Source organism: Trichogramma pretiosum, unplaced genomic scaffold (genome assembly GCF_000599845.2).
Source record: "Trichogramma pretiosum strain Unisexual culture from Peru unplaced genomic scaffold, Tpre_2.0 scaffold25, whole genome shotgun sequence".
Lineage (NCBI taxonomy): Eukaryota > Metazoa > Arthropoda > Insecta > Hymenoptera > Trichogrammatidae > Trichogramma > Trichogramma pretiosum.
The window spans coordinates 768,018-784,168 of record NW_019641621.1 but is presented as its reverse complement, the minus strand read 5'-3'; the positions used below and the strand labels follow the sequence as shown (position 1 = coordinate 784,168).

General features: G+C 44.1%; 3 protein-coding genes across 3 annotated transcripts; 1 reads left to right on the top strand and 2 right to left on the bottom strand.

The window, feature by feature from the left end:
• Positions 1–104: 104 nt before the first annotated feature.
• LOC106654048 (monocarboxylate transporter 3-like) lies at positions 105–2,262 on the bottom strand. The gene is made up of 3 exons (XM_023458876.1): positions 2,163–2,262; positions 719–1,663; positions 105–646 (listed from the first exon to the last, which is right to left on the bottom strand). Exons 1-3 carry the CDS (start codon positions 2,260–2,262, stop codon positions 105–107), a joined length of 1,587 nt encoding a protein of 528 aa, XP_023314644.1.
• Positions 2,263–2,891: 629 nt separating this feature from the next.
• LOC111693640 lies at positions 2,892–5,532 on the top strand. The gene is made up of 2 exons (XM_023458875.1): positions 2,892–4,005; positions 5,042–5,532. Exons 1-2 carry the CDS (start codon positions 3,021–3,023, stop codon positions 5,530–5,532), a joined length of 1,476 nt encoding a protein of 491 aa, XP_023314643.1. The 5' UTR covers positions 2,892–3,020.
• A 1,129-nt stretch (positions 5,533–6,661) lies between these two features.
• LOC106654047 (probable glutamate receptor) lies at positions 6,662–10,659 on the bottom strand. The gene is made up of 8 exons (XM_023458865.1): positions 10,259–10,659; positions 9,769–10,189; positions 9,585–9,700; positions 9,095–9,265; positions 8,769–9,013; positions 8,210–8,699; positions 7,873–8,067; positions 6,662–7,227 (listed from the first exon to the last, which is right to left on the bottom strand). Exons 1-8 carry the CDS (start codon positions 10,513–10,515, stop codon positions 7,149–7,151), a joined length of 1,974 nt encoding a protein of 657 aa, XP_023314633.1. The 5' UTR covers positions 10,516–10,659; the 3' UTR covers positions 6,662–7,148.
• Between the last annotated feature and the right edge of the window lie 5,492 nt (positions 10,660–16,151).

Here is a 16,151-nt window from a genome sequence, read left to right as displayed (position 1 = left end):
TACTACAATACATTCATTAATTCTTAAATTGAGCTTGAAAATTATTTTTTTTACAAAATGCTATGGATAATTTTAATTATAAATTAAACATTATTATAAGTTAGTTACAGGCGAGCATATTCAGAATTCTCTGCTTTATTACACGACGGACAAGATTTATTACACGTAGTACAAGGTGTTCCCTGAATCGATGGGTGCACAGTTCGCAGCTGTCTACAATGAGTATAATCGATCACGATCCTCGACGATCCCAAGACAAGAACGTCGACATCGCGCTTCGTATCAGTCGCCTTCGCGCAGCTCCATCTCCGTGCGAGCAGCGACATCGGGGGCAGCATCGAGCCGGCCAAGAGGAGCATCGCACCGGCCGCGCGGAAGGCCATGTCCGCGCAGAACTCGTCGACGAGGTAACCGGCGTTGAGCGGGCCGAACAGCGAAGCAGCCGTCTGCATCACCCACGGCAGACACATGAGGGTCTGGTCGCGGGATCGAGTCGAATAACCTCCCTGGAGATGATCCGCCAGACAGAAGTGGCTCAGGACGAGGAAGCAGCCGCCGGTGAAGCCGAAGGCGGCCGCGTAAGCCGCCATCACGAGGAAGTTTCCGGCTACGTAGGTATGGCTGACTGATGTGACTGTAAATAATGCTAAAGAACGATCGTTATGTACCATGTATAGATATGCAAGAAAAGTCAGTTAAAATAAGTCGAGACACTCACCGATACCGCAGACGATCAAGAAGCCGCTGTAGACGAGGAGGGTGCAGTAGGGGTTGTTCCTCGGGCGCCTAGGCAGGTAGCAGCTGGCCAGCAGGCGACCGAAGCAATCGGCTATACCGATGACCATGAGGAAGACGTAACCTTGGCCCGGCATGCCTCGATCCGCTGCCAGCCTCTCGATGAAGAGGAAGGGCACGAGATAGCCGCTGATGGCGAGGAACCTCGAACAAGAGAAGATCCACGTGATGGCGATGTTCTTTACGCTGTACTCGGGAGACGGGGGTGGGCCGTTGTTGTTGTTCGCGTCCACGTTGTCCTGATCCTCGTGCAGCAACTGCACGATACTGTCGCGGTGGAACAACTTGGGCTCGTAGGTTCCTGGTTGCCGGCCGCCCTGGGGCTTGAAATAGATACACCCGTAGGCGGAGGTGCAGCACATTAGCAAGCACGCCAGGCAGATCATGACTGGGCGATAATCGCCGTAGCCCCGAAGCAGTTGGTCGAGCAGCGGGGCTACCATAGCCGTGCCCAAGCCCTTGGCGCACAGGCCCATCGCCAGCACGACTCGGGGCCGCAGGTAGCTCTCCCGGCTGATCAGCTGGTACAGCGAGACCTGCACCGAGTGATAGACGAGGCCCAGCCCGAGGCCGGTGGCCCCGCCCGCCGTCTGACAGACCCACTGGAGACTCGTGGCCCGGGTGGCGCAGAGGAGGCTGCCCGAGGCGAGCATGGCGCCCAGCCCCGACACGACCACCTGCCGACAGCCGAGTCCCTTGACGAGCAAGCACGAGAACGGGTAGGCGATGCAGCCGCTGGCCAAGAGCGCCGCGTACATGACCGAGGCCACCCGCTGCTCGTGGCCTGGCAACGACGTTGCCATGTCGTCGGGAAATTCCTTGATCCATTCGTTTTGAAAGAGGCCGTACGAGTTTAGCACTCCTTCGACTGTGAATGCATCGAAATATATTGTATATTAGTTCGTGTATGAAATTGGGCTGTAGAGTGATAGTTGTGTTGCGGCGTTTCGGCTCATAGATTCCATGTGCTTTTCGAGACTTTTCAGTTCTTTACTTTCTAATTGAAAAATATTACGAGAAAAGACAGTGTATAAGAGCACATGGGATTTATCGAGGCTTCAACCACGTGCTCGGAAACTCTTCGGGTTTTTAACTCCCTTGGTGCAAAGGACTACATAAATTTATCTATAAGGGTGAAAAATACATGGTAGCCGCGGAGGTGGTAAGAAAACGGAAGCGCGTCAAGTTAATCATGCTCTTATCTCTCGATCTCGTTCTCGTAAATTATTTTTGTGTACGAACACGCGTGAAGCTAATTGTTTTATAATGGCTCGATCATAATGTAACAGCTAAGAGGCCAGCTACTTTTTCGAAATTAAACATAACAGCAACAAAAACTGACGAAGTAAATTAATAATTATACTCACTCAACAATTGAAGCACGAAGCAAACGAGTAAGAAGACCCATCCTCGGATCTTGTGTAGCGTCGTCGATGTATTCTGCCTTCCGTCCGGTATAAATTCCATTGGATCCGTATTTTTCGATCGAACAAGTGTTGGTGCCTTCGATGCTGCAAGCCGACTGTGCCTCCGTCAGTTTCTTAGCTATTACTGAGACTGTTTAAAATCGTAGATCGATGCTTTTGTCTCTAATGGTGAAGATGGGGCTACTGCAGCTGGCACCATAATAGAAAGTGTAACTCGAATGCATCACTTTACATCACTCATAATCGTTCGAATATAATTGATTCATTAGTAGATTTCAAACGGAAATGAGCCATATACTTTTTACCTTCTAATGGATTTTGTTCGTCCAGTCGATTTAGGATTTAGATAAGAAAGACCGACATAATTACTTTACCAAAATGATCTATCTTCTGATGTGGATTGATTCGATTTATAATTCTCAATTAAGTGTTCAGAGCCATTATGAAAAACCAGATAAAGTTGATTCTATATTATTTATTTATTTTCAATAAATTTTTTTATAATTTTTCTCTATACTTGGCAAACTAGATGCTATCGCATCTATTGATATTGCATTGCATCAACATTTAACTAAAAAAAAAAAAAAATTGGAAAAGGAAACTCGGAAAAGAATGCACCTAAAAGAGAAAGTTAAAATGGATCGAAATGAATTTTTAACGTGCGCGACTTTTCCGAAAAAACACATGGCCCATACGTATATAAAAACTCGTGCCGGTGCTTAGCCTTCAGTAACCGATCAATTACATTCGAGTGAACGTCTCTTCTTAGTGCATATAGTCAATCATCTCCGAAGAATCATGTCCGACGTAAACGTTGACGTCCTACCAACACCTCGGGACAGGGAATACGTGCAATCGCTCTTTCATCACGCTTGCTTCCACGGCGACCTGCTCTGGGCGAAGAAACTTCTGGAGAACAATCCGGACATAGACGTGAACGCGGCCGACCGCCACGGCACCGTACCCATCTTGTACGCGGCCAACCGGGCCAACCACAGGATCCTGCAGTTCCTCCTGGGCAACGGGGCCGATCCGAACGTGACGTGGGGCGATCGCCGTCGTAGCCCTCTTCACCTGATCTGCAACATCAGGCGGTGGTTCTTCCTGCCCCGACGTGATTCCGAGCGCCACTGCGAGATCGTGAAGCAGATGGTGAAACGCGGCGGTGGCCACGTCGATGCCCTCGACGCCAACGGGACCAGTCCGCTGTTTCACCTGTTCAATTACGTACGGTTCATCAACTGCATCGATTACGACCGATCGTTCTCAAGCTGGAGACAGATGCAACTGGACCTGGTGAAACTGCTGCTCTCGTTGGAGGCCGACGCCAAGATCGTCGACAACGAGGGCCGAACCATTTTGCACGCCTTCTTTCCGCGCTTCGCGCTCGTTCTCAACGGCTATCGCGACGATTCCCGGGGCGCCAAGATCGTACAACTTCTCCTGGATCACGGCGCGCCGGTTGACGCCGTCTGTCCCAAGAACGGCCGAACTCCCCTGCAGATCGCCATCAGGTCGCTCAACTATCGCGTGGCCGAGGTGCTAGTGCGCAACGGAGCCCAACTTCCGGATCTGCTGCAGTTCGAGAGATCGTTTCCGCTGGCGACATCTGGCCACGACGACGTCGTCGACAGCGACACCGTCATCAGGACGTACTTCATGTGCGTACGTCTGTACGGGAAGGCGATGACGAGGCGTAATATAGACGACGTGCTGCAATTCTTGGAGCGCGCCCCGACTGCGCCTAAGAACCATTATGGATTCGAAGCGATTTTGATGTATGGTAAGTGTTGCAGTTTCTATATTAGCTATAGGGCTGTGCGAGTACCCGATTTTTCGCTGAAGTTCGAGTCGAGTTCGAGTCGAGTCGAGAAGATTCGACTACTCGAGTTGTTGTTTCGAGTACTCGCAAGGTATTTAAGTTTTAATTATATAAATGATGAATTAAACGTCTCTAGGCTCCTCAATTTGTGTGTATACATACTACATACTTAAAAGTGTGATAAAATGTGGTAATGTTAAATTATTTTCTTTTTCCAATCCAATCGAATATAACACTTAAGCATGTACACACAAAGGGAGGGGGTCTGTTTCATCATTTATTTACTCAAAACTTAAATACATTGCGAGTACCCGGAAAAACTCGATTACCCGAAAAAACTCGAGTACACAAAAAATCGAGTACTCGCACAGCCCTAATATTAACACAGACACACCTTACAATCGGAAAATTATGAATTGCAATTTTGAAAAGTATTTTTCTCTCATTTTCCTAGAATTATTTAAAATTTTCTAATATTTTTTTACTGAGATACAGCCATTTTCGTAAGCTTGGAGCTACAGCACCAGGGTCGCGTATACACTTCTTCAGAACATCTTACAGCTTTCAGAAAGCAGGGTTGTAAAGAAATCAATTAAAAGTTATAATTCATAAATTCAATTGATTTTTGAATTGAAACTATTTTAATTTACGAATCAATTTCAATTTCTGAATTAAATTCATTTTAATTTATGATTAAATTAATTAAAATAAATTTAATTCAAAAATCACAATTGTTTCGTGAATTATAATAGTTTTAATGCAAAAATCAATTGATTCAGGAATTAGACTGGATTTAAATTGAAAATTAATTTAAACTTTTACAACCCTGTCAGAAAGTGCTGTGTCTCAGTCAAAAATCAACTTTTCAAAGTTTTAAAAAATACAATGGAAAAGGGCAAAACATCCTTTCCAAAAATTAAATAAAAAAATTTTCGATTTAAAGGTACCTATAAAAGCCCTGAATTCAATCGATCCTAAAATAATTTTTTTCACGCAGGTTCCAGAAAAGCCGTCATTGATTATTTCGACGAACTGTGGTTGGCGCTGGAAGATCGACAGCTTCCCAAAGAAGAAGATCAACTAGAATGGAAAAAGTTGAAGATTCCCGTCTTGAAAGCCTGGACCATCATGGAGTTGGGCGACTTTTTTAAGAACGAAGAAACGAAATCTTTGTTCCGCTATTTGGAGGAAATATTGTGGGGCGAGCGCTTTACTCTCGATATCGCAGAGAGAATAGAAACTCGGGTGAGGCGCGAAGTCTTGCGGGCAGAGCAAACACTATTGACGGACGGACTGACGCTGCTCGACGTCCTTAAAAGTGATCCTGAAATTATACACGAAGACGAGGTGTACGATGACATTTGGAATGTACTCACGAACAAGTCCGAGTTTGAAGTTAGATTTGAATTTACGGGTGAGGTAATAAAAGGACACATCGCAAAAATGCTCCTGAGTAAATTGCGAGCTGATTCAAATGGACGTGAGTGAACTTTTTGAGTCACTATCAATTTTGTAAGAATAGTTTTGTAATTAATTATTTGTTGTAAATTTTTATATTAAAATTACGAGAGAGAAAAATGGACTATGTTTGCACTACTCGTAGATATGTGTGCGAGCTGCATAATTCATTTGTATTTTTTACAATTTTTATAATAATTATAATAGAAAAACGAATGATGTAAATTTGTAAATAATGAGTAAGATAAGCTTATTTATCATGACAATGTCAGCAATGCACATAAAAATTCAAGTGTTTTAATATGTGAGTGTTAAATAATATGTATGTGTTTTAACTTCTTAAGAAATAAAAATTAACAGTATAAGTTAAAAAACATTTTCGTTTCTTTTCATTCCATTTCGTGAATTTCAAGACTGCTTTAATGTCTTTGGTCATACTTTGAACCCTGTGTGAGGCTTACCATGTACACACGAATGTATAGAATGTAAAACTCAAGACATTCATAGCGCCAGTTTCGAAAATCACTGATTTAATTACATAAAAATACATAATCCTACATTTTAATTTCGCCTTTGAAGCCTTAACATATTTATTTGATTTCCATCAAACAGCGTGACTAACGGATAATTTTCGACAGAAAATATTATTTCATATTAGCTATCAGCACTATCGAGATTTGACAAATTGTGAACTGATTGTTCATTATAATCATCCATACTGTGTGCAAAATTATTTGCAAATTTGTCGAACTTCCATGGTAAAAATATTCAATTATTTATTACTAAGTCTGTTCATATCAAATCAATCGAAAATCTGATGTGAGAATGATTTTCCTAATAATAACTTTTGTCGAGATTTTCCAGGACTAGTTTTATTCTCAACTTGGAGTACTATGTATCCTGGGACCCCTAAAATTATGAACTTGGCAAAGTCTGCAAGCAAGTAAAAAAATTCTTAACAATTATTGCCATTTTTCGAGCAATAAATTTAAAATCATTTCTGCTGACTAATGCATAGAAAAAAACATTTTCGTTCGATGCTGCTCTGCTAGTAGCAAATACGTACTTTCCATTTTTTAATTAATATAAACATTCGCAAAATTTAAATACATCATTGGTTGTTAACGAGAAAAGCATTGATCGTTCGGTATAACGCCGTATACACCAAGACAGAAGTCAGGCGTGGCGGTCAAACATGCCTCGGTGTTGCGGTAACGCAAGAACGTCTCAAATTTTTAAGTAATGCAACGTAACACTCAGAATTAATTAATTCAAAATCCTCGTTAAAACGCTTTAAAACTCATCTGTTTCTTTACTCGAATTTGAATACAAAAAATATCGAATGGCTCTCGAGTACAGAAAGTTTCCGGCGGCCGGTTTCAAATGTATTGTAATCGAGGTCGATCCAAAATCCTAATTAATATGATGATCCTTTCAGCGATTTCACACTTGGATGCGAAACCGGATAAACCACGCTACGAGACAATTAATAATAAAAACGAGCATCAGGCGTCAATGTGTGCACAGACTTTATTGTTTCTCGGCTCGTCGGCTCGCATCGTGCGTTCATAAAATATATACACACAAATCCGTGACACATCCGTAGGCGTGTTCGACACGTGCTACCGAAGTGTCTGATCTCGTGTTTACCACTGCTTCGGCAGAGGAGAGGCTCGTACGATGCTGCTATTCGTCAGCTGCCGTCGTAGTCTTCGTCGACGTCGTCTATATACACATAATTAATACATTTATATCGTTATCAATGACGCATTTTGCGCTATTTTTTGCTTTTCGTACAATTAATTATCGATCAATTTTTCTTGGAGATCCTCCCGTATCGCGCACAAAATGCTCACGTTTTCGAATTAAACGATCGCGGATATAATATTTTTTACAACGCGCCTCACGCCGAGGTGAGCGCCGTTAAAAACTTCTCGGAAGAACGAAGGTGATATACACGCGAATGTTTATAATGTATGTATGCTAAAAAGTTCGGTCAGAATGACTCGTCGGATTTCCCGCGCGAAAAAAAAAGAAGGCGGGCGGGAGAGAGCGCGCGATAACGTACCGATATAATTAATGTTTCTATTATTCCGTAAGCGGTGCACAGCCGATCCAAACGTGACACTCACGTTCTTTTGATATCAGATAAGCAGCAGCGAACTATTTATACGCGTACATAATATGTATATTTTTTTCCGTTATCAACGCGTACACGAGACCGCGATTAAGTACATACGTTATTAACCGATCTCGGAAGGAAATCGGTAATACGCGCGCACGCGTTGATCGCACGTGACTCGAGAGCGATGTGCGTCAGTCTCGTTTAGCTTGAAATTATGATAAATGATGCAACATTCGTGAACTCACACCTGGTCGACGGCGATCTCGAGGCAGAGCAGTCCGAGCGCCAGCGCGGCGCCGTAGACGAGCAGATAGAAGGCCCCGTAGCACTCGGTCAGTCCGACGCTGAGGAAGCGACGGGACGAGCCGCAGCTCGGCCGCTTGGCGTACAGACGATCGAGCTCGCGGCCCCGCAGTCCAGTCTCGTGCAGTTTCAATGCACTGAAGGAAAGAAAAAAAAATGAACTCGCACTCGCGTCAATTGGAAAAGCCAACGCGGATCGCAATGACGAAGAGCAAGGTTAATTCGTACGTATACACGTTTACGTTTCTCATTCGCGTATACGTATGCGTTTATACGTACCCGACTCTGAAGTGCTCGACGTAGGGCGACCTCACCGGTATCACGAAGTGCGGATCGAACTGATTCAGATAATCGATCTCGTGAAAGTCGCACTTCTCGTCCTCGGCGTAGGTCTCGGCGACGATCTTGTAGGCGGCGCCGAGGACCACGTGAAACGCGAACTGGCCCCGCCTGACGCGCTCGATGCCCTCCTCGATGCCGTACCAGTTGCACTTTTTCGACGTGCTGCCGCTGCAGATCCTGTCCTCGTAGACGCTGCGCCTCACGGGATCCTTGAACGAGCCGAAGTAGTGGCGATTGAAGACGGTGTCGTGCACCGCGAGGGTCAGCGGACTGTCGAGCAGGTCGCGCAGATCGTTAATAGAGCTGGTTGTTGATTGGAGCAACGCGACTATGTTGGCCGCGTAGGCCGCGTAGAGGTTCAGGGCGGCCAGCAGCGCCATGAGGTAGATGAGGCGGGTGGGCATCGAACGGGGCTCGTACCAAGAACCTTGAAATGCGTGAACTTTTAAAAATGGATTTCCGCTTTTATAGGATCATAACACGAAGATGTATAGACCTTGCTGCGAGACGGCCCCGAGGACGACGATCAGGTCGTCGCTCAAGCTCGGCGGATTCGGCTCGTTCAGCGACTCGCGCTTGTCTCGGCCGGTGCTCAGCCACTCGAGCCTCATGGCCGGATACAGGAGGCCGGCCAGAAGCAGCAGCAGGCCCAGAGCACCCAGCCAGACCGAACGGCCGAACGGCAGACGAAACAGATTCGAGATCGATGATAGGGGCGGCCGGCGAAACACGAACCGAGAGCTGATCAACGACAATTGCTAATTTTCCCATGCTATATAGCTGTATTATCGTTATATAGGTAGGTGTATATATAATACGCACTGAGACGTCGTCGTGAGAGATATGTACTGGACGACGCCGATGCGCTGGCCGACGAGGAAGGTGCCGGTGCCGCCGAAGTCGATCTCGCCGCGCTGCAGCTGGCCGATCATGCCGCCCCAGGAGCCGTTGGCCGACAGATAGCCCCAGGTGCCGACCCGATCGAAGCTCACGCTGTGCGCCATACGTAATAAAAGAAATAACAAATGAGCATTGCGTAAGGTGTACCTTTTTTTGTCTGCGAGCGCCTAATTACACGTAAACGTTATAAGAATCTGATAATAAATCGATCGTCGCGAGAAACGATTAAAATATTCACCGTTACATTCTCGAGAAATCATCGTTACAAGTGCATAATCGATTTTTATGTAAGTTTTCATAATCGTTACGATATCTCGCGCTGCGATCGAACGATTATTAAATGCTCGACCCATTAAAAATCATTCGTACGACGATATTATAATATCGGCTTTTGCGTATATGCTTCACTAACGTGGCATTGAACATTTGGACGAAGAGCAGCGCCCACGGATAGTTGCTCTTGGTGATGGTGTCGATGTGCTTGTCCTGATAATCCGTCAGGTGATTGATCGTATCTTTGTTGGTTATCTGGAATATCACGAAAATAATGTAGGATACTCTTTTTTTTTTGTTTTTTTTTATCTCGAGTACATTACCACCAGGCTTGATTTGAGAGCGGTGCCGCGTAGATTCTTGCGTCTGCGCCAGGCCACGACGTCGCCGACTGACCCGGACAGGCTCAACGCACCTCCGCCTCGGTCCCAGTGGCCTATGTCCTCGATCAGCAGCTCGCGAGATTCTTTGCTCGTTCTGTAGACGGAAACGACCCTTCCCGATGATGACACGGCGACCACCTCGCTGCTCGGATAGATATCTCTGCTCGCGAGCAATCGGCCGAGCTGGCTCGAAATATTTTCGTTTTGGCTAATCAAGAGCCATTTGTAGGGCGTCGAGAACAATCGGCCGGCGTCGGCGGCCTCGACCAGCCGCTCGATCGTATCCTCGGAGCAATCGAGATCCAGGATAAAGAGCGCACGGTGAGAATCCAAAGTCAGCCGATGCTCGCTGTCTTTGACCCTGAAAAATCGAAAGCGAAATTATAATTACACCGAGTTCGACCCAATTACCTAATTATATGGTACGTACCGCGACGATCGATTAACGAATTCATCGACGCCGATCGAGCGGATCGGGCCTAAGAAACTCGTGGCCAATCCTCGAAGCGGCTGCAGCTGCCGCTCGTTTTTCGCGCGGCCGCAGGTGAAAATCTGGAGAGCCGAGAAGCGGCTGGAGTAGAGCCGGGCGTCCAGGGCGCTTCTCAGAAAATCCACCAGATCGATTTTCCCGCCGAGCGAGCTGATGACACCCCCCGCGCAAAGCAATAGCGGGAGGAATTTTTGCATTTCGTGCGCGATAAAAAATCAAAAAGGCGCCCTCTTATCGACGTCGAACTCGAGACGTGCTCGACTGTATATTATAGGCGATGAAAATCTCCGAGAGTTACTTTTTCTTCGGCTCGCGCGGAATGAGGGGGTAATAAAAATCAAATAAGCGGATGTTTATACAGGCTGGATAACTATAGCTAGTGCAATAATGCACTCGGTAATTTCAGACGAGTTGAATAATTTTACTCTTGCGCGACACGTATCATCATCCATACGCGGTGGGACGAGTTTCGCCGATCGATCGATATCGCTGATAGGCGCGCTGAGTGCAGCCGAAAGAATCAACCATAGCAGCTTTTTTTTTCTTCCCTTTTTGAATTTTTCATTTCGTTCCAGCGCGGAGATATAGATGCTACTGCACGATCACAGCTGTATACAAGAGAGAGAGAGAGAGAGAGAGAGAGAAAAACAGCCGGAGAAAGTGAAAACGTACAATTGCCTATAAATCCTGCACATAATGTGTACACAATAGCCAATGCCACACCAGCCAATCCGTCATAATATAGCTCCGTTGCTGCTGCTCTATATATTTTGTCGGAGAGCGACGCGCACACACACACACACACACTTACAAATGCTGCAAAAGTGTACATTATAAAATTGAGAGTCAGATAATGGCTGCAATAATAAAGCCACGACGCTCGACTGACTTTTATGGATAATTACGCGCGCGCCTAGAGCCTAGAGCTCTCTGGCTTTTCTAGAATAATCCAGGCCTGCGAAGCGCCGCTATTTTCGTCGTCAACGACGGCACATTTTGTATATATTGTTATAATTTTCCGCGCGAATCTTGTGTTAAAATTTTTCGCGCTCGCATAACAACGGAATATTTCGAGATGGCGCGTGTACGTGCGTATATAGGAGCAGCTATCGGGCGCGCGAGAGAGCTGTCAAAGTCGCGATCTCGCACCTTCGCGCACGGCTTTTTTTTGTGCACAGGTATTAAATGCCTCTCTCTCTCTCTCTCTCTCTCTGTACCTTGTGCCAAAATAAATATGTATCGTAAAAACAACGATTGCGCGCGCGCGAGCTGCAGTGTCGTTGAACTGTCATTATTATTACAAAAACGCAGTCGCAGCCGCCGACGGTTCCAGACTTTTGCCCCACGCGCAGAGACGTTTGCGCGCCTAATTTTCAGCGGAATAATCAAGTCAACTCGTTGTAAAGTCGTTGCGACGAAGAGAGAGAGAGAGAGAGAGAAAAAGAAAATTATATGTTTGTAGTTATGGACAGGTGCAGAGTCGAGGATACAGCGACCAAAGATCCTCGTTTACCTTTTCGTATGATAATTGTTAGAGAGATTTCTTGAAGGAAATCCTTGAACCGATCGAATCTTCGAATGATCCAATGGTTCGAATATAAGGAGGATCAAAAAATTTGAGCATACACTTTTACTTGAACGAAGATCAAAATATTTCTTTTAGTTAATACAATGTATATTGTGATGAAATGCTAAATTTCGATTTCATATTTTTCAAATAACTTGAGCTCATGAAAAAATGTTTATAAATACTCGATCCAATCCAACAACTTTTCATATTATGATGAAAAAAAAAAGAAGATGATCATGTTGTTCTCGTTGTTGTTCTTTATGCGTCGAGTTGAATTTCCGCGTATGCTTATTTAGAATTATACTTAGAGGTAAAGGAACAAATTCATTCTACACTACAAAAACATTTGCCAAAAACGAAAACTTGAATGAACTTAATTTTTGATAGGAGGATAAGTAAAATAATTTTGAATACCACAAATCCGTGTAATTAAATTATTCCGTTAGAGAAGTTTTTATCGCACGCGATTAAAATTTTAAAAAATATAGAAATGTTAGTTTAGCCATGTACGTACGTGTATATATTTTTATGAAAACAAGGATGTCAAAATGTTGAGCCGTCGCCGCCGCCGCGACGCTGTTGACATTAAAACGAGTTTCATAATGTTTGCTCGCGTTTCGCGCGCGCACGCCACAGCTCTAAATTCACCGCCGCGCGTAATTATAACTCGGTAATTCTAACAATGCGCGCGCCTGCACTTGGTTTTTTTACATTCATTATTTTTTCTTCCTCTTCTTTTTTTTTTTAAATCATCCCGAATCAACCTTACGATACGAGCACGCGCGCGATCGATCGCATCTCGCCTAAGCGCGACAAAAAAATGTTCTCTCTTTCTCTCTCTCGAGAAAAGTAAATAGTATACGAACGCGTAAAAATCTCGATCAAATAGACTCGCGACTATATCATCGGATTCCACAACGATGAGCGCAGAACGATAACGTAAAGTAAACGCGGGGTCCGAAGTGTGCTCTCGCACAAGCCAAAAGTATCCGCGCGCGGAATTTTCAACGAAAATTAGCCGCGATATCGATAATTGTACTCGATCGCGCGAGAGATAATAATAAGCTCGCGAGTTCGCTGCCACTTGCAGTTTTAGCTCCTATATAATGTATACCTCAATAATATTAATTCAGCGGCTCAATTGTCGTGTGCACTCGTTACGAATGATATAATTTCCAAGAGGTCTTGTAGTGTCAACACAGAGAGCCTCGTAATAATAAAAAAAAGACGAGAGCGAAAAATTCTTTACAGACGCGCGGCGTTGATCTTTTAATTTGCTGCACAAATACGCGCGCGGCTATTACATGTGCCATAACGTGTTTCTCTGTCGAGTCGATCGCATGGCGCTTCCGTGATGCACATTTTAATTAATTAATTAATTAATAATTACGATTGAATTTTTATTGCATATTATTATTTATACGCGTTTACACGATCGCCGATGCGGCACGAGGCAAATATTGACTCGATGCGCGCGCGCGAACGGCTACTGTCACTTTAATGACGTTTTTTTTTTCGTTGTTGATTTTCTGTTTACGTCGTTTTATTTTTTGTTGTCAACTTGTCGAATTGAATTTCTCAGAGCTGCGGTATGCGACTTCTGTGCGTACATACATGTATGATAGACGCGAATCGCAATGTCAGCTGCGATTTACACAAAGATATTTGTGCGCGGTATAAGCCGAGCCCTCGTACATATGCTACGACGAAAAAAAGTTCGAAGCGAAGCTTTTTGTTACAGTGGAACATTTACGATTCGACGCGATAATGTTTGCAGTTTCGAGCGCATCGTGAATATGCATAATCAATTTAATATCTTTATTCGAGGTGTATTATATACACGCGCGTGTACAGTGTAAAACGTGAGAGCAGGAAAATTCGGCCGTTGCTCGGTCTCTCTTTTTCCTGGCCAAGGTATGTATGTATGGAAACATTTATTGAGGAAAAAAAAGGATGTAAACAAACAAATCTTTTTTGGTAATGCGAAAATCTCGATGACGATTTTCCCCGATGCACGCAAGCGTTGCGAAAATTTCAAGCCGCAAACTGGAGCGTAATTTTTCAGTCACTGTATCGAGCAACGAGCAAAAAATTTGGCATCTAATAAGTTAAAAAGTCATTTTTGGGTAATTTTGATCGCGTAATGATATTCAGAGAATTCGACAAATGAGTTTAATTATACGAACGATTGTGTCAAAACTATGTCAAAGTTATCGGTGCTTTTTTTTACTTAATATCATGGATACAATGCGTAAGGTGATTTAAATACCATTGTATTATCTGTATAACAAGAAACTTTGCACGCCTAAACTAGTCAATCAACATTAAATTCGTTTGTACGTCATTTGAAGGATTAATAAAATGATGTATTTGAATCAAGTTATCAGTTAATCATTAATAAGTGATTAGTTGTTATTTCGCTACAACAGAAAAAAAAGAATTAAACTAGGTACGTCAAGGATCAATCTTGTAAAGGTCATTAATTTAATTTTAAATCGAACGCAGTCAACTGAGTATAAAAACTCATTTTACGAAAAAAAAAACGTATTCGACTCCGTTTTAACACTACGAACTTTAACAATAAAAATTCATTAAATAAAACCAATAAATAATATTGTTAGAAACTTTCACTCTCCGGTGACCCGAAGACACAGCTGTCGCCGCGGCCGCTAATTTTCCCCGCATTCTCGATCGCGTATCTTCGGTCGTTGCACTCGACGATTTTTCGTCGGGGAAATTTCTGTCGCGCTCGAAGGTCGCGTCGATCATCATCATCTTTCTGCTGCTGCTGCTGCTGCAATCCGTTGCAAAAGTCAACAAGGATCTCGCGCGAGTATACAATATAATTATCAATTCGAAAATCGTTTCTAATCTCGTTCAAAGAAAAGAGCGAGTTACACAATACTCGCGTCGATAAGTGCGCGCCTGCTTAAAAGTAAATCCCCCTTAATAAAAAATTTTCCTCCGCCGCCGAGTTTAGGTATAAAGAGCGAGCTCTCGCCCCGAACGAGCTGCATGATCGCGGCTTATCGTCGCCTCGCGCTATGTACAGAACAAGAAGAAAAAAAATACGAAATAATAAAGAGTAAGAGCAGCGGCGCTGGTTTATTTTTGCGCGCGCGACGTTTTACCCAAGCGCGCGTAACAATACGTAATTTCGCGAGCTCGGTTGGGTGCGATTCTCTAACGATATGTACGAGCGGCGGCAGTGACATCGAACGCCCGCGTGATAACAATTATTATACTTTGTATAGGTGCCTCGCACACGACACGGAGGCGTGTGCCAGCCAAGTGCAGATCGCGCTCTACACGTGCTTTCGGTTTTTTTTTCTTCTCTCGCGCGGCGCGATCGGAAGCACGAGACGCTCACGCTTTAACCGATATGTATATTGCGCGATTCATCATCATATACAGTCGTGTGTGCTGCGGAGAAGGCGGGGATCGCTCCCAAGCGCGTAATCTTAATACACAATGATATATCGAGGTATACGTGAGCAGAGGCTGCAATTGAGCATTAACGAGTACCGAGCGCCGCGAACGTGTATAAATAATAATGATACGAGCCTTTTTTTTTCTTTCTTTTCTTTTTATTGCTTCATTAACGTGCTCGACGCTTCTATACATATACTTTTTCTTTTCATATATATTATTTTTTATCGGCGCATTTGGTTCGCGATAAGCTGTACGAACGCAAAACGGTATTAATAAGCCGCTTTGAGTCGATATTCTTTCTCTCGATTGTATTATTATTAAAAGATGCGCGCGTCCTCGTCGATCGGGGTATGTGTGCAATGTCACTGACACCGCCCGGGTAATTTTACCGATTACAAGTTTTTCTTTCATTCCGCTTAGTTGGGTAATTTACCACGATGAATGGCATTCCATTTTTCCTCGACGAAATTGCTTCGATCGATTGGCCCGAAAGTATCCTATGAATCTTTTTCCGGTTGCCTATTAAGGCCAAAAGACTCGTCGAATTCACGAATGTCATTTTTCACAGCTCGCACGCTAACGACGATCGAAGGAATGTTACGCTATGCATCCGGGCACTCATCTTCGTGTAAAATAATATACCGATCTTCGTATTACACATGCATGCTATAGAACGATTCTCAATTATTTCGAGAATCAAGTACTGGCTGCGTCTGTTTCTCTATTGTTTTTATAGCCACGAAATTATGATCATCATTCGAGAAGACGAGCATACGTCCCATCTGTAAGTGTGAAGATTCGACACATGTTCTCTCGTACCGAGATCGGATG

Coding starts and splice junctions, on each gene's coding strand:
- LOC106654048 (XM_023458876.1), bottom strand. CDS start 2,262: ATGGAATTTATACCGGACGGAAGGCAGAATACATCGACGACGCTACAC. Junction 1,664..2,162: donor CTTCGTGCTTCAATTGTTGA/GTGAGTATAATT, acceptor ATGCATTCACAG/TCGAAGGAGTGCTAAACTCG. Junction 647..718: donor CTTGATCGTCTGCGGTATCG/GTGAGTGTCTCG, acceptor ATCGTTCTTTAG/CATTATTTACAGTCACATCA.
- LOC111693640 (XM_023458875.1), top strand. CDS start 3,021: ATGTCCGACGTAAACGTTGACGTCCTACCAACACCTCGGGACAGGGAA. Junction 4,006..5,041: donor CGAAGCGATTTTGATGTATG/GTAAGTGTTGCA, acceptor TTTTTCACGCAG/GTTCCAGAAAAGCCGTCATT.
- LOC106654047 (XM_023458865.1), bottom strand. CDS start 10,515: ATGCAAAAATTCCTCCCGCTATTGCTTTGCGCGGGGGGTGTCATCAGC. Junction 9,701..9,768: donor CTCTCAAATCAAGCCTGGTG/GTAATGTACTCG, acceptor GTGATATTCCAG/ATAACCAACAAAGATACGAT. Junction 8,068..8,209: donor GTCGAGCACTTCAGAGTCGG/GTACGTATAAAC, acceptor TCTTTCCTTCAG/TGCATTGAAACTGCACGAGA.